The sequence below is a fragment of the Plectrocnemia conspersa genome, unplaced genomic scaffold, assembly GCF_051122295.1.
Source record: "Plectrocnemia conspersa isolate PC_06_02 unplaced genomic scaffold, ASM5112229v1 ptg000008l, whole genome shotgun sequence".
Classification (NCBI taxonomy): Eukaryota; Metazoa; Arthropoda; class Insecta; order Trichoptera; family Polycentropodidae; genus Plectrocnemia; species Plectrocnemia conspersa.
In genome coordinates this window covers 8,378,637-8,398,159 of record NW_028277172.1, presented here as the reverse complement: position 1 = coordinate 8,398,159, position 19,523 = coordinate 8,378,637, and the positions used below count along the sequence as shown (strand labels likewise).

Below are 19,523 nucleotides of genomic sequence, written 5' to 3'. Positions count from 1 at the left end.
AGTGGGCAAAAACGGAACTAGAACCAAGATCTTTCTTCGATTCCGTCTCGCTGATTGGTGAACGTGCTAATTTTTCTATATACAAAAGAAGTAGCGAAGAAAAAATATCAATCCGCGAAACGAGAGACAATCTTTCAACGAGTAACGAATTCATAATAGGGGTCTTACTTTTTTTAGAGACGATTGAATATATTTGAAATTCGAAAAAACTAAAAATATATAATAACAGATATATAATTATTAATAAAAATATATAATAACAGATAATAATTATAAAACAAGCAATATTTTATTAAACGCTGACAATTTAAAAGTATTAAAATACTGTATCACATATTTTAATTATTCATGTGTATTGCATTACAATATAATTTAGATTCATTATAAATCTAAGCTTTAGTTAAATCTTTAGCTTTTCTCATTCATAAATATTATCTTTTATCAAGAAAGCTAATTCCCGTAAAATTATAATAATTAAAAAATCGAAGGTTTTAATAAAATCTAAATTGAACTTAAACATTTAGATAAGCATCATATTTGTAATCCAAATTCTAGGCATGTCTTCAATTTTATGACACATTAACACTATAAAAATATGGGCTTCTAACTAAATTATTATATGATATAGCAATAGTAAGAATGTATACGTTTGTATTTATATATTAAATTGTTATCGACTTTTTGTTTAATTTTTTTGGGAATTGGAGCGGTGCTTAATATAGGATATTTTTTCCTCTTGTATGTATCTAGTTATCTGTAAATTCTACTTCGTATTGTTATTTTGTCGATTACACCATTTTTATTATGTCGTTGGAATAACATAAATATTACACGATAAAGAGAAAAAAATGTTACCATTTGTTAAAACCAAACAGTGAATGATCAAGCAGTATAAATTATTCGGCGCGTGTATTCCGGCCTAAATATCGACTTGACCATATAAAAAAAGTTTGGGTCACTCCTTATGGACCCATTTTTGTAGCCGCTTATAAAACCGATTGGCCTAATAAACGAGTTCATTTCTCTTCATCATCCCAAATGGCACCCTCGACGAGAGGATCGTTTAAAATTGTAAATAATTCCGCTCGCTGCCATGTGTTCGTTCACCGGGCGTCGTTTTTCGAGGGGCGCGCTCTTTTCCCTGACCCACCCCGTCGCTATTTCCCCGACAAAGTCCGGCCGGGGGTCCACCTAATTGGAAATAATCCATCAAAGTCAACTAAGCGTTTTCCCCACTGCGCGCACTGACCATTTTGGCCCCCGGTGATATTTACTGCGGGCCCTTCGCCCGCTCCGGCCCTGGCCCTGCCGCGGCGGTCCGGTAAATGGCCAAGTTTTGCCGAATGAAGATAAAGACCCAAGATTTGTATCGGCTCTCATGAATCTCCCCTTCTACGAGAGGAGAACGGTTTAAATTAGCTTTATCGCGTAATTTATTCGATTTTAATTAAAAGCATCATTATTCAGATGTAAACGATCGATTGTAAATGGTTGGGTTTATCCCTTTAAAATAAGGGATAGGAACAAGCGGCCCACTAACAGTTTATATACATTAGAAATGGCCCTTTAAGGAAACGCTGTTTCACCGCTTATACAAATAATATGAATTAGGTCATTATAACTGAAAGATTTTTTAACCAAAATTTGAGCTAATTTTTAATTATTGTTTAGTTCAAAATTTTTAGAATTACTTTAATATTTTAACTATAAAGTATTATATAAATAAATTAAGCAATATATATGTTTACAATAGATTATTACCAGCGAAAAAAGAGGGTAGATTGAGATTGCTTAGCGATGAGATGACTGCGATCATATAAAATAACAACCAAATGGATAATATCACATTTGCTACCATTAAAAATTTAGTTTTAAACAAATTTTTTACCATAATTTATAACATAACTATAATAAAAATTGTTTTTTTTTATAATTTTCATTGCTAGCGAATTCGAAAAATAATATTGTTATACAATATGATTCATTCACACTAGTAGATATAAATTTATACTAGCAAAAGTATAATTTATCTGACAAGTGATAGTGAAATTATAATGTGCTCTATCCTATCATTTGATAGCCGTAAAACGTGTAAAAAGGCGACGTAAGTCGTGGTTGTCATCTGAGAGTTGTGTACAACACCACCAAAAAGAAATAATTGTAGGGCGACACAGGTGTACAGGATCATCCGCGCAGTGAAAAAATACAGTTTCACTGATTTTGACCAGTGATATTATAAATCAATTGTTTGATACATTTCAACTAGACCAGTAAGTTCAATTATATTGTACGAGTAAAAATATAACTTCACTGAAAAATACGCTTTACTGTAAACATTTGCAAGATAAACCTTGCCTAAAGGTTAATTACAGTTAATTAAAGTTGATTTGCTTAAGTTAGGTTTGGGTCTGAACAACAAATAAACGTTTTGCAACTGGCAAATTGAGTTTGGGAGAATCATAATATTTTAGGAGTGCTTATTAGCCCAAAATTATTTTCGCAACTACTATACACCAAGGGCGTATATTCAGGGTGTGCTAGGTGTGCGGCGCACACCCGCAAAACCATCTAAAATATAAATTTAGAAAATTTAGGGCATAAAGCGACATCATTTTTCATACAGTAGTATGCAAAATTATAAAATTTTAATATGCAGTGTATAGTATGCATTGGTATTTGTCATTCGCTCTAAAAGTTTCCGCGCGACCGACACGCTATGTATTACTCATGTGGCGCGCCGACTTAGAGTGCGGCGGCCGACTAAAGTAAATTGTTCCGAGATTTAACGGTTGAAGTCGTTCTGTCGGCTGGCAGCGCTGAGTAGTAAAATTGGTCTCGAATTTGGTGCACGTACTTCAAAAACTCTTGCGTCCGTCGCTGCTTTTTTATTACATTATATCACAATAACAGGTCACTCATTTTTTATATTTTGGCGTAAAATAGTTTATTATCTTATTTACATATGATCAATACTTAATTTTCTATTCTAGATTATATTTTTTTATTTACCCCAATAATGATGAAGAATACTGTTGAAGATATTTTGAATAATCCATTTTCAAAAAGAAGTTATGAAATTAAATTGAAGATCATCAAAATTGGCAAACCACGTCCACCTCTTCCCAATTTATTTATGAAGCATAAAGACAATAAATGTGAATATACAAGACATTTTTCATTTTCATCATATGAACGAACTGAGTGGTTAACAGGCTGCGAACTTCGATCTAGATTGTTCTGTTGGCCATGTTTGTTGTTTTCCAAAGAAAGAAGCGTTCGGAATAAAAGTGGATTTGCTGACCTTAGTCATCTGATAACGGCACTGAAAAAACACAAAAGAGCGCAGTCACACGTTCAATCATTTTTTTCTCTCAAAATGTTTGGAAAACAACGAGTTGAAGTCATGATTGTCGCTCAACGTAAAGCTAATATAAGTCAACATAATGAACAAGTTCATAAAAATAGAGAAATATTAAAGCGAATGATTGACGCAGTAGTATATCTAAGAAAACAATAACAACCTTTTCGAGGCCACAATGAGTCCTGTAATTCACTAAACTAAGGAAATTACCTTGAATTTTTAAATGCACTTCGAGAATACGATTCTGTTTTGGATACTCATTTAAATACTGCAACGGTGTTTCGTGGTACTTCCCCATCCATACAGAATGACATAATTAAAGCAATTGGTGGTGTTATTAAAGATCATATTAAGGAAGAAGTAAATTCAGCAAATTTTGTCGCTATTATTCTTGACGAAACTTCAGATATAATGACGAACTCACAGCTCTCGACAGTTTTGCGTTTTGTTTATGAAGGTAAAGTTTACGAGCGGTTTATTGGCTTTACAGACGTTAGCTCTGATAAAACAGCCGATGGCTTATTTTGCCACGTTGTAAATATAATTAAAGAATTTCAAATTCAAGAAAAATTAGTTGGACAGACTTTGATGGGGCGAGTGTAATGAGTGGACATATTAATGGTTTGCAAGCCAAAGTACTCGAAGTTTATCCATTGGCCATTTTTACACACTGCTATGCTCATATGTTAAATTTAACATTACAACAAGGTCTTTCCAATATAAAAGTGTGCAAATTATTCTTTCAAACTTTAAATGGATTGTCTGCATTCTTTTCGAAATCTTCCAAACGAATAAATGTTTTACAAGAGTTTGTAGGTAGAAGACTTCCTTCTGTTACACCTACAAGATGGAATTACACATCACGGTTAATTAATACAGTGCAAAAATACAGAAATGAATTTACGGACTTTTTTCGAGACGTCGTGAAAAATTGTGAACTATGGGACCCCGACACTGTAATAAAAGCACAAGGTTTTCTTAGCTTTTTGGAAGATTTTGAAACAAGAAAACTTCTCCACATATTTTCAAACCTTTTTGGAAAAACTGATGTGTTATACAACATTTTACAATCCAAATCTTTTGACATATTATATTGCAGTAAGAAAGTTACCGAAATTTTGCAACAACTCAGACATGAACAGGAAAATAATTATGAAACATTATGGGATTCTTATGTAACGGAAGAAAATTATCCAAGACTGAGTAATGATTTGCTTGTTGAAGAAAAGCACGCGTTTTGCCAACTATTTAATACAATAGTTGAAAATATATGTAAGCAAATTGAAAACCGTTTTTCTTCAATGTCCAAATTGGAATATTTTCACCTTCTGGAGAAAGAAAAATATGAGCAATATAAGGGAAAATTTCCAAATGAATTACTTACCAAACTGCAACAAGCTTGCTGTGAATTACTTACCAAGCTTGCTGTTCTTTATCATTTGCCTGAATTTGCAGAGAAATCTGTTCATGAGCTTGTATAATTTATGAACACAAATAATTTTGAGTCAGGTTTTCAGGAAATAGATAATTTAGGCAAACTAATAATAACTCTTCCAAGCAGTACTGCTTCAGCAGAACGTTCATTTTCTGCTCTGAAACGAATTAATATTTGTTATCGAAGTACCCCAAGGCCAAGAAAGGCTATGTGGCTTAGCTTGATTTCAATAGAAAAAGGGATCCTTATGGATATTAAAAAGAAGAGCACTTTATATGACAGCGTGATAGAAAAATTTATGATGAAAAAAAAAGATTAGATTATATATATAAATAATTATAAGTTTGTGTTTATTTATTTATTTATATATGGGAAAAAGGTCGGCTAATAAAAATGAAAAAATGTACTTTTTTTTTATTTTTTATAGCACACCCAATATTAACATCCACCGTACGCCACTGCTATACACCTACTCCGAACGGAAAGCTTGGACATAGAACGTAGAAATCAACTGTCAAAACCAACAAATAAAACTAATTAAAGTTTGTTAATGAAATAAATGGTTGCACTGGACGTGAATATATACATATATATTTATTTAAACCAAAAAAGTATTATTGACAATATATGTCCAAGATATATAATAAATTTTAAGACAATCTCATTAAAAGAGAGATAAAATATGGTATGAATGATATAAAATATAAACAATTATTTTAAAAAATATAGACAAAAATAACATGAGTAACTAGAACAAAAATTCGGCACTAGCAAACCATGCATCAAGAGATAATTACAATATAATTTTTATCACTTAGAAAATTTAGATAGAGATTAAAAAAAATAGAAAAAAGAATCAGAGCAGCAAAGTCTTGATAAATTGTATGTTAATAATTTAAAAATAATACATACTCTAATATAACAACATTGTATTGTATTACCCTAAAATATGAATCTGTTGATTATTGTTTTTCTACAGAATTATTATATAAACTTGATATTATTGGTTAGCATACAGAGAAAGCTCCTTATTTATCTTTACAAAAAGGAGTTCGAAACGTATCGAGATTTGTATTGCATTCTAACGCCATTTTGTTAGGAGCTTTAAAGTAATATTTTTAGTATTTCTACACAAACTTTACTTAAATAAAACACTTTTTGCCATTACTGGGCAGCGCTGTTAACAGTTCATCGGTACTTGATAACTTTAAACCGCTGGCTCTACAGTGCTCTAAAGCAGGGCTATCCAACATAGGGCCGCGGGCATTTTATTTTTTTCTAAACTTCACTTAGTTTAAATCTACTATTGAAACATTAATACAACTTAAAAAAAATAAGTGATCACTTACCACTAACAACAAACTGTCATGATATTTAATGAAAAATACATTGACACACTTAAATGACTTATTAAAAAAAATATACATATGCCTAATAAAAATCGCGTTTAATGAGAAAAGATAATCCGTTATTTTCCGCTAATAATGGTTTTAAGGTTAAGTGTAAATTTACTGGTACCGATTATCAAAAGTGATTTAAGACGCGAATCTGGTGAGGACGGGATTTTGGCCGGACGCGATAGATTATTATATTATCTAAATGTAATACGATACGAATCATCGCACAGAGAGAAATATAATTCATCTCTAGATAGGTATTGTTTGACGTGTGAACTCTTTTTTCCTTGTCAACAATGGGCGGCCGGTTGACATTAGCGGTAACCCGCTCACGCCCGATGGACGCCAACGGGTCAACGCGCTCGGCAAACACTTCGTTAGGCTTCAGATTTCAGCACTTGATTACGTAAACTTTTGCGCTGGGCCTGATTGGGGCCAATCGATGCGACATAGGCTCTGGTTTGATCGGACTGACCGACCGATATCGGCTTACCGATTCTGCGCGACCGCAATTTTAAATCGGTAAAGGATACGTGTGTCCTTAGACGTGATAGGATTCACTTTGTGATTGGAAAACAAATAAAAGAGGTAGTTGAAAATCGAAAAATTAACAAAAAACTGGGATTGAAAATATAAATTTTAACATGGAACGCCATAGAATCATAGTATAATGTAAAAGGTGCTGATAGTCTTTTATGTTGTGGTTGCACTTTTCGCAGTAATACAAAAACACAATCATATATTTAAAATACACAAAGAAGCTCAAAGTTATTAAAATAATTGACGTTTATTTTTTATTATTAAATATTTAAATAATTAAGTTATTTATCTCACCATTTAGTCCATTTGCTAAAACAAATTACTTCAAATCAATCAGTACCAGAAAAAGAATCAATTAAAAATAATAATATATACAATACTGTGTATATTTGTTTTTTATACATTTTGTATATACGTTAGAAAAGTTAAACAAACGATTAAAAATTAAATCAGTCCGAAGAAAGTCCCTGTACTCACAGGACCTGTACTCAAAGAGCTGCCACGAAAGTGAACGTTAAAATAACGCAGATTAAAAACGCTGCCTTTCACCTGAATTACATACATTCGCAATTTAAAAATGCAGTGGTAACCTTGCTTTTAAAACCACGCAAGCCCTCAAAAGTTTTAACATCTTACAGAGAAATTTCACTGCTATCTTAAGTTCAGAACTGATTGGTAAATTGCTGCTTAAATAAATAATTCGCATAATTGAAAGAAAAAAAACAATTCCTGACCATCAGTTTCTGTTTCGTCGGATTCACTTAACTATCAAAAAGGTACATACATATGACATCGAGCATGAAAAAATAGTCATTAAAAATTAAAATAATTAAAAATATGCACCGTACCTTTTCTCGACGTTTCTTTTTGACAGAAGCAAAAAATATTTTACCTAATAAGCTAGCTCAAATTCTAGATTTGTTTTCTCTCAGATATATATTTTAGTATTAAGTAAGAGAATGCATTATTCTGAGCTTAAGAATATTTAAACTAGTCTTGCAGGGTGGTGTATTGAGGCCCTATCTCTACCTACACTACACCAGTGATCTATCGGATGATGAAAAAAACATTACAGCTACATTTACAGATAATACTATTAGTGATAATCAGATAGAAGCTATTAATTAGTCTCCTAGATTTATATGTACCTTGAAGTGGAAAATCAAACTTAATGAGAGTAAGTCAGTGCATTTGAATTCTACTAATCGACACATAAACTATAAACTGGATTACCTTAAAAAAAAAATCATTCCTTTTTCCAATTAGTCAAAGTATCTAAAAGTTACTATTAATGCTAAACTACATTAGAAAGAACATGTCAAAAATATGAGAAGAACTTAGTACAAAATTCAGAAAAATATTAGTTAAAAGTCAGAAAATCGCTTTCAATGATATATAATACAAACAGATCCTGAAATCCGTATCCAGCTTTAAAATTGAACCATACCTTCCAATCAAGAGAATATACAAAGTTCAGATTAATATAATTTGGAGTACTGTTAACGCACCCAAGTACGTACAAAACGCCGATCTCCATCGAGACCATGGGATGATCTCCTCAACGTAGAAAATCTATTCAAAAGACTGGAAAGAATCAAATAGCACAAATTAATTCAGTCGCAATTTTAATACAAACAGTCCATGAAATGTACATTTAAATTAATAATTTTAATTACAATAAGTATATCATAGTCTCTATTTACGTAAAATTGTATTTTTTTAATAAATGTTTATTAAGGAATTTGTAATTATAAATAAAAAAACTAATAATAAGTTATTTAAATATTACATGAGTCGACTCTTACGACGTTTTATGGGAGAGTCCGAATAACTGATCCTTGTTGTTTTAGTACTAGTTCATTACTTTTTATAATTCTCCATAGACCACAGTGAAAAAATATGAAACAGTGTGGCCTGATCCATGTAAAAACTAACACAAAGAGCATATTTGTCTTTCAGATGAAAGACAAAGCTTCATATTAAACATGTTGTGACTCAATATTAAAATCATACAATTCGGAATAACATAAACATAATTAAATAAAAAAATAAACTGGCGATGAACGAAAAGTAGAATTACAAATACTTAGTTTAAGTTTGACCGCAGAACAAAGTGTATTTTATAAACAAATATGTAGTTTAATTAAACGCTATGTATGTATATGAGAAAGAAACAACTCGTTTATTACAAAAATTTAAGGAGAGATATATATATTTTTAATTTAGAAATTATTGTGGAATCAGCTTAAAAAAATGGCAGATAGTGGTATTTAACCTCCAGTCATTTTTTTAATTAAAATATAAGTGTTGTGGCAAATGACAAAGTTCAGTTGTAAAAAAAATATATCTGTGATGATACCATATAAAACTAGCGATGAAAACAATTTATATGTGTTAATCTATTTTTCTAAAAATTAAAGGTAATTAAATCTCATAGTACTAATATATTGACAGATAATAAATTTGAAAATTTATTAGGGTGTACGACATTGAAAATACCTGCGAATTCTAAAAATTAAATGAGAAAGTTGTTTTGTTGTATTTTGTAATGTTTTAAAGCTGTAATATTAAGGGTTTTATATTTTATTTTTTTAATATAATATAAATGTTACGTCTTCTTTAAATAGATATGTGCAGCTCACAGTGTGTTTTTATTTGTCGTTTTGGCGCAACAAGCCATTTTGTTTCGACAGCACTGATAAGGACATTGTTTTGAAAATTAATCACATTTTAATGATAGTGTTACTATGATTATTAATAGTTTAAGCTAAATTAAGCTATAAATGATTAGCAATTTTCTCTCCGTTACACACGCTGCGGCTTTATTTAAGTGTATATGCATTTTGAGCAATATCTAATATAATATATTAAAGACATATTTTTGCGTAAATATTAACTGATACAAAGATGGTTATTAGGAAAATATATAATTATTTTCTTTAAAGACATGACAATCATTGACCTAAGTTACGCCAGTTATATGAAATTATAATCGATTGAACTGTAGATATCTTGGATTAATAATATAATTAAAATGGACAACTTTCTTAAGTCATAATGATCACAATATACAATATTTTCTGCGTGACAAAAGTTTTTAAGAGACACGTAGTTTATGTATATGTATTACTGCATATAAAATAGCATGTATCTTACAATAAGTTTCATTAGAATTGTAAATAGGTGAAACTACACAATTATGCAGTATAGTAGAAGTGCGCAAATGAAAACGGCAAAGTTTACGATAGTATATTAAAGCTATAAAGTCATTTTACGCTGGCGAAATTATAAAAGGACGAAGAAGCAATTTGGCCAAGTCGTAAAGTAACAGTGCAATTATCGAAGGTTTTCTCGTAAAATATTTTTCCTAGTGGAAAACGACGTTCTGTGTGACTTATTAAAAGTCAATTTTCATACTTAACATAACTTTCACAACCATCGTCGGGAAAACGCGAATAATACATATACACGGAAAACGCTTTACAACTTTTCGATCCAAAGAGAGTTAACGCTGCGGTTGTTATTGAGAACCACGTTAATCGATTAAACATAATAAATATTTATTATTATATTAATTTTTTCGTATATTTTTTTTGTTGGATTATTATTTTGGCTTATTAGTGTCTAGGTCTTTATAGCGTTTAGTTGTATTCGTGCTATTTGGACATAAAATTTAAGCGCGATGTTTAGATAATGTAACGTTGGTATTATAATGAATTAATATCACCGGATTAATAAGGCAGATTTGACACGGCCAAGGAACAACTGATACAGAACATGCAAGCTAAAGAAATGTGTGAAATTTTATAGCTAATAAAATATTACACGGTAGATTTATTTTTGTGCCTTGATTAAATATACGACGTAATACTCTACAAACGAATTTGCATACAAATATTTTTTTTATCTGACAATAATAATACTTATGAAATAAAATAGCGTTTATTGCAAGTTAGTTAGTAATATAAGCATATACAATTCCTCTTATTTATTTTTAACAAATTTGGTATAAAATATTTTTGCATCTTAAACGTTTATGCAGTAAAAATAGATGTTAATTCATTACAGACTTCTAAAAAATTTTAAGGCTCTTATTTTTATATTAAAAAATACAACAAAGCTACTTCCTATTATAGTATATATTTAAATTAAAAACGATAGTGTTTACCTATTAGCTCTGTATAGTATTATATAAATTAACTACATTTTCTATCTTTAAATTATTAAAAATAAAAATGAATAATCAAACAAGCCTTAAAATAATGTATAAACGTGGCAAACACCCTAAATTAATTCAACGGCACGCACTCGTGTCTATTACGCTCGATTGCATGATTTTATCGTACGTCCTATTTGTTAATATGCCAATTACATAAAAGTGGGAATGAAAACGTGTGTTGCTATGATTAAAAACCGACATTGATCAGAACAATAAATTTTATATGAGCGCTCGAAACGCACACGAACTTCTAAATTAAATGTAATCAAATTTTCCTAGAATTCATCGTGTAAATATTTAAAATATATTTCTTGGTTTCCGTACACTCAGCAAATTAATTTTATATAATAAATTACTATTCTAAATTCAGTAATGTAGTCGTATACATTCAAAATTTCAAGGTGTAGCTGTCGAACTACAACGAACTTCAATATCGTTTGAGCAAAAATCTTTTTGCAAATATATATTACTTTCAAATAATTTTATTGCGCTTTACTAACATTTTAATATATTTTATAACAATAATTATCCATGAAATACACTATTTATTTAAACAATTTAAACATACTATAAAAATATGCGAATGCGCAAATAGAAATCATAAATTATTTTCATTGATACGCGTACGATTGGAATAAAAATATAAGCCTAAATCATTGTGATATATTGAAGCACATATTAATTTATTGTTCAATAAATCAGAATTCGTGGGTGGAAATCGATAGGATGTTTTCCCGCAAAAACTGCCTTCTGGGAAATCCGAGAGAGCGGATAAGGGATGCAAGATATATGAATTTCACAATGAATATAATCCGTAGCATTAAAAAAATATCGTAGTATCTTTACATACAACAATTAAGCGAGAGTTAACAACGGCTGCAGTACAAAGGTTTAAATCTGAACCATTAAACTGTAATGGCCTTTTCTAAGGCAAAAGTGCTTTAACAACAGTTTACTATTTAACCAAGTAGCAAACACTTTCTTAACAATGCGAACACTGCCGATTCCTAATACTCTTCAGAGACCATGCTTAAAAAGCGGAAAAAGCTTTACAAACAGGTATTGTGGGAAAAAACTATCACAATACAGGTGAAAAATAAATACGCCATTCTAAGTGAAGCATACTTAAGCTTGAGAGCAAGCATCGACTATACATATACTACGGGATTTGGATACTGTTTCGAAATTCATTGTAGGTTTTTAAAATACAACTATATATAATATTTCGTTAAATATTGTATATTTGGTTTGTAATGTAATAACATAATTTAATATTGTTTTATTTTGAAGTTCGTAAAATAATTTTGTTGACAATAGATAGTTTAATCACTGAGATAGTCGATAGAGTCGTAATGAGTATTTCTATGATACTTCAATTTTAATCATAAATTTAATCCGTTTTTTCAAGATTTTCTTGGAACTTAATCAACTTATATATACATAATTAGAAGATGACAATTTAATGAAGATGTTTATGAAGAAGACAATTTAATATACTAAAAAATTATAGCTTTAGTACATTTAATGTAAATAATAAAAATAAACAGCAAGAAATATGCAGATAAAATTTTATTTTTATTACCAGCAGCAACTGCATTTCAGTATATTTGTTATTTTAGTTTCAGTTGACATCAAGATTAATTGAAGTGTCTACTACACTTTTATAAGTTTATAACTGCGTAATGAAAAATAATCTGTACTTTTAGAATATTCCCAGAAGTCCCTTTTGGATAGTACGTTTATTTTTTTCCTATATGAAACACACAAAAAGTAAAGTTAAAACAATTTTTTTTAGATGAGCGTTTTTAAGATACTCTATTTCATTTATACGTCTATTATTATATAAAACTAGATATTGACGCAACGATAATAAGATAACATGTGCAGTTCTCACAATAAAAATAATATATTATTGTTTTTTGTATGAAAAATTATAATAGACCCATTTGTAATATGGGTTACACTATACTTAAAAATAAATAATAAATTCCTAATGCAGATCTTGACAATGTTTTGTCAAGCAATGCAGTCCAAAAGATTCATACCCCTGTGCTAAACAATAAGTTTAAAAAATATTGATATTACATTAAGACTGACATGTCGTGTAAAAAAAAATATTCCAAATCTGGTCATGTTCCATAACTTTAAATAAAAATCAAGACTCTCCCAGCAAAATTATTCAATTACACTATATGCAATTTGATACCATTATTCTACGTACAATCAGATTTTTAAATATATATTTTTCCGAACAGATAACTTTTGGCGCACCGTTTACGTTCCAGACTTTTCCGCAACGCTCGCGGCCGGAAAATTATTTTTCCTTCTGGATCGAGGAAAATTGGGGGCAGCGCGACCCCGTTGACGTATTACGTCAATATTGATTCAATAATCTGAAAATTTACTCTGGCTTATTGAGTCGGCCTTTGGCGCGAGTCGTAATGGGGGTCCGCACGCAACAATAATAATCCGATCGGAAATCTGCACAGCTGCTCGAGACGTTAACGAAAATTAAAGGTGGAGAGATAGCGAAGGATATGCTTGTAGTGTTTTAGGCTTGAAATTTGATTTTGATATTTTGTAGCCTACGGACGATTTGGTTTATTAAATTCAGTCTGAGATAAAGACTTCTGCGATAGCTTAAGAATACGCGCAAGCTTACCCGCAACGAAGTCACTTGTGACGTCATGGGATATATAAACTTATTGTCCATGAACTGTCTGGATTAGTACTACGTATTACATCCTAAAGAAATATCTTTAAACAGACAATAGCTTGGAGTGCTTAGCGACGAAGTTGCAAATATTGGCTTATGCTGATGACATTGATATCAAAACTCTCTCCAAACAAGTGACTATAGCAAAACCTGATTTCAAACATTTATTGCAAAGATTACATTTAAGATAATAATCTGTTTCGAGCTAAGATTTTTGAACTGTTTAATGATTCAACAAATAAATATAATTAAAATATTTTCCTACTCGAAAAGCATTAATATTTATATTCCAAGAAGTTTGAGAGTTTTATATGCAGAGCTTAATGTTTTTGCGTATTTGGCATATTTTATAAATGTTGTTACGTAATGTGAAGTTTAAATATATTTATTATTTTAATTTTACTTAAATTTAAAAGTTGAACAATATTATTTAATCTAGGGCAGTAAAATATGTAAGTTTATTTCCTAAATATCAAATCAAATTTTATATATTTTGATAAGTTTGGTTTTAAAAGATTTTGTAAAAATAGTAGAGTCTTGTTTAAAATTATAAAACGTATATAATTATACTATTTTAATTAATTTTTACCATGTGCAATATATATTTATCTAATATTTTGTAAAGACTTGAAGATGCTTAATGTGAGTTCAGGAACTTTGGTTTTTTAAATCAAAATACTATAAATTAAAAGATTATTAATAAATTGTATATTAAGTTTTGTGGAAGTTTACTCACATAATTTGTTATAATTTTGATAATTTTAACGACCATTTCAAACAAATGAACAATGTAAGGTAATACACAGTACTACACATAACAACGAAAGAGATATCTCATGACCAAACAATTGTGTTTATAATTAAAAAAATATAACACGGACCACCTAATAACAAGTTTGTTTCGAGATATTAAGCACCCATAAGTGCTACCAAAAAAACAACTTATTGTTTAAAAAGATAAAACATTTCCCTGCCCATAATACGATTGTTCTTTTACTCTATCGCCATTTAGATCAATTTTATTTTCAGGCATTTTGTGGGTGGTTTCAAGAAGCGATGCACTTATCTCGCATACATCCTCATCTGCAATTCGCCAGAGCTGTCTCAAACCAGCATTATAAAATATTTGAAATTTAGTCACAGAAAGATAGGACAAGAAAAAAACACAAAGACGCTATGAAGTCACAGCAACAGAGACAAGCAAAGACGCATCGCACAAAAGACGTTAGCGGATTATCCAGAGAGATTATATAACATATTTTTTCTTTTAAATTAATAATCTTTTACTGTAGCTAGATATGCGTAAGCCCAAGGCGTAACAGCAGGATAAATCTTTACCAACTAAGTAAGTTAATAAAAAAAATAATGTATACTTATAAGTATTAAAACCACCAAACTTTTCATTAAAACCAGCAAAATTTTTATGTAATTAATTATAAATTATTATATGTATTGTAATTTATATTTTATATCAATATATATCACCTTGCATTGAAGGCAGTTTTTTCAATAACAGAGCATTTTTATAAATACAAATTCGAGTCGGCTGCCGTAGCTTGAACCCGCAGGCTCTAGGTACCAATGAAGAACATACAGACTACGCTTTTCCTGAATTTAATAAACAACAAAAAATTATCAATGAAAATCTTCTCCAGTATTGATATTCTCAGTCTCAAGATAACTCAAAAAAAATATTGTGCAAATTTATAGAAGTTATTATCTGATTTTGATTTGAAAAGCATTTTTATGCAATAATAACTAGTCATATATCTTGTTTGTATGGACATAGTAAACTTATTTAATTAGTATTTATAACGTAGACAGTCTACTAAATTTATTAATTACTATAAAAATATGCTCTTATCTTCTACATACATATAAGTTTAATCCATATACTTATAACATAGATAAGCTTTTGAAAAAGTATGTGTGATGTTTATTATATTTTAGCAATAATGTTAAGCTGTTTTCTGAAGGTCGTGCGAATCCTAAGAGATTACGATACAATACAATATACGAGCTTTATGTAAACCATACGGCAACTCTCCTTTTAATTATAATAAGTTACAAAATCCTAATAAATAGCAAAGATAATATTCTGGTTAGGTGAAAATAAACTTAATACCAATAGCATGAATTTAAGGGCTTATTAAAAACGTATATCTTAATAAATGCTTTACGTAATTTTTATAATTAGAATAAATATGCAATAATTTCAAATTGTAAAAAAACTTAAGCTTTTGCTTAAATAATTATACAATTTTGATAGATATTGTCCTTATCTGGAATACTATTTTTTTGAAGCATATGTGTTCGTTAAACTAAGTAGAACATTCTCAAGAACATCATTGATGATCTCACTATTATAAATGTATATTTTTACATCACTAATATATTCAATGATACAAGCAATTAATAACGGCTAACTTTAAACTTGAAATAATTTATTGCATATGTAATATTACTCCTATATTTATTATTAAATTTCGAAAAACATATGTTTTAAGAGGTAAGTAATTATGAAGCCGCGGTTATTATGCCACAAAAAAAATAAAACAAGCACTCACTTGGTTTGTCTAAGTCGCTGATGAAGTCCTCAGCATCTACGTAAGATTTGGCAGCAGCCGGTCGAAATGTAAACAACAATACTCCAACAGCCAACCACTTCATAATGGCCATCATCATCAAAACACTTGTATAGCACTTTAATCTCACTATCATTGCTTATTGAATTTATTTATAATACGCGGTATTTACCTATTATTATGCACAAATATTTTAATAAATTTACACTTCTTTGATAATTATAATACAACACTGTGTTCCATATTCGGACGTCGGTTCGTAACTGAAAAAAAAATTATATGTATATATTAGTAGTAGTCGGTGATACATATTAATGCGTTTCATTGAGTCATGAAAAGTTTACGAATCATTCCCATGTCAATCAGAATAAAACAACCGTCAAATTTTGATCAAATCTACTCTCGATACAAGACCGGTCGTGTTCAAACAAAATCGATTACCACGAACTCGTATATAGGGTGATTAAAAATTTATGTGTAATCTGAATCTTTAAAGCTCATTACTTTGTCCGATTGAAGTATACTGACGACAAACTTCAATTCACAAAATAAACGTTAATTTATTTATATTGGATATACAAATGGGTTTATTTATATTTTTGTTCAAGTTTTATCAGACAAGTCCATCAAATATTTTCAAACAGTTTATTTTAGGGTTTATTTATATTATTTCAAGAACACGCTATTGTTTATTTTTTAAGATAGTCATAATAAATCTAAATGCATTTTGCGAACATTTTAAATAATCAAAACTTATTCTAAATAGATATTTTTAAAAAGGTAATGTTTTTTATTTAATAGTTTTAAATACAATGATTTATCGATTAGTAAGAGCATGTAAAAATAATTTATTCATCACAAACCTTACTTCTTATACAATAATTCATTTATTTAAATTTGATTAGAATCACACTATAATAAAAATGACGTAAACACTACGTGCAAGATTATTAACGTTCACGTTTACGCATTACATATTAGTTTATTACGCTTTATAATTACGTATAATTATACAAGAATTTAATTTTGAACCGTAGCTATCTTCATTTCGTTGATATTCTATCGTTAGAGACTCAACCCTTTTCAAATTATCAGACACCATAATCCCCACCCATTGTGAACATATCAGCGGGCTAAAATTAAGTCTAAATTAAATGTGTATAAAATAACGTTAGCGAAAAGTAATTGGAATGCTCTATGAATATAATAACGATTTTGGAGACGTTTTATTTTAGACACATCAAAAACACGAGTGGCTCGTTTAAAGCTTTGTTATATCTAGGTATGTTTTAATAATAATAATATATATTAAATTAATATAAAAGATTAGTGTATAAAAAATAATTTCTGCTATATAATTTTATTATCGCATCTCAGTAAATTTAGAGAGCAATAAAAAATAAATATTTTTATAAAAATTGTATGATCTCTTGTAATCTAAAAAGAGAGATTCCATTTCAATTTTACAATAATTTATAAATATTTAAAAAATATTTTTAACAAATAATGATATGTAAAGCGATGGAAAGGCATCGGAAAATATTACTCTTCCCTCTATTACGGATGATATGAATGGGTAGCATAGAAGTAACTTTTATATATTACTAGATGTTTTTATTTTTTATGTCACAGTGCTGAATATATAAAAATATGTATCAATAATATGAAAATACAGTAGGATAAAAATATACTTTTTATAGAAATCATAAGATAAAAATATATGATTATCTGCTACTAGTATTTACAAGTATAATAATAATTAAGAAAAATTAATTCAAAGGGATCGTAAGTTTTTGTAAATTTTTTTATGAAATAAAGCATTTCTTAGATATTTAAAATTTTCTCGTGATGTTTGTTTAATATTCATGCGAAAAACTGTAGCGAATATATTTTAATGACTTGGAGTAATATTTTTTTAATTTCACATTTACCAAAATTTTTTTTTTGGATTAAAAATATATTTATGATGTTTATTATGCATGTTAACATATTTTACGAGAAAATAATACTGTGGCCCTTTTTATGTGATTTGTGTTTAGAAGCTAGATATTTTTAGACGAACGACTTAAACAATATATTTGCTTACGACATATCTTAATAGATGTGTCGTAAGCAAATATTTATTGTTTCCTTGGGGCATAGTTTATAAATTACTATTATATGTCGTAAATAGAAACGAGCCCTATCTTTACGTTTGAAAAAGCATACAGCTAAAAAGCTTCAAATGGTTCTTAGAAAAATTATATTAATTCTTAAATTTAAAAAATAATAAGTCAAAATACAAATTGTAAATAAAATTTTAATAATCTCAAGAAATTGATTTTGTTGTATTTTTAAATCATAGAAAAACCGACGAACTAGTACATATGCTTACAGAATAAATAAATAAAACCATATTATATAATAATAATCATTTTATTCTATTGATAAGTAGCATTATTCATCGAACAAATAAACAAACACGTTTCTGCGTATTTCATCTATCGAAAATTGATATCGAAATAAAAGATTTTATTTATCAGGCCCGTCTCTCCTACGTCTCCCACACATCTCCCACCACGCTCCAGTAAAAAAAATCTGATAATACAAGATCAATATGAGGATATTGAATCGGGGTGTGATATAATCACAGCACATCCCGCCATCGACCGCCGCGTGGAATTGACGGGGGATGCCGCTCCATTGTCCCCGTTTTCTGGCCAAAAGGGGTGGCAGCATTGCCAGAAATATGTTTGGTATTTCTGGTGAAAGCTTCGGGGCCGCAAGTACGAAACCAAGTCACGTAGACGAGAGCGGTTGCCGATGAATTAGGTGTCAGATCTCCTAACGCCGCACAATTGGTTTCCCCTTTTCCATTCCGACGTCTAATTTCGCGTGTACCCAGTGCCATTATGCTGTGTGCAGCAACGTCTTTATCTGGCGTGTGTGGCCTGCCATGGCGCGTGTGCGTATGAATCGTGGGAAAATATATTTAGGTGTAAGTCTAATTATTATATTTTATAAAATATATAAATAGTATTTAGCCAAGAGAATATATTTAGAAAATGTATTTTTGTTTTAAGTACGACCTTCTTGCTGTCACCAGCAGATATAGAAACCATTTGAATTCTTTATAAATATAATTATATTACAAGTAGGACAGGTGTGCATGCCAGATCTAAAAAAAGTCAAACCGTTAAAGAATTAGTACTTTATCGCCCACGCAATAATGTTATATGTTAGTTTATCAGAATACACATTTTAAGCTCAATGTACAATTTAAAACAAAAC

At 29.6% G+C, this 19,523-nt stretch overlaps 1 protein-coding gene across 1 annotated transcript in view; it reads right to left on the bottom strand.

Moving 5' to 3' along the window:
* Window positions 1-19,523, bottom strand: part of side-IV (sidestep IV transmembrane protein) — a 592,042-nt gene that overhangs the window by 486,496 nt on the left and 86,023 nt on the right. Inside the window, exon 4 of the mRNA XM_088190337.1 lies at window positions 16,236-16,516. Within this exon, the coding sequence (XP_088046463.1) occupies window positions 16,236-16,389 (154 nt within the window). The 5' untranslated portion in view covers window positions 16,390-16,516. The remainder of the gene's footprint in view (window positions 1-16,235; window positions 16,517-19,523) is intronic.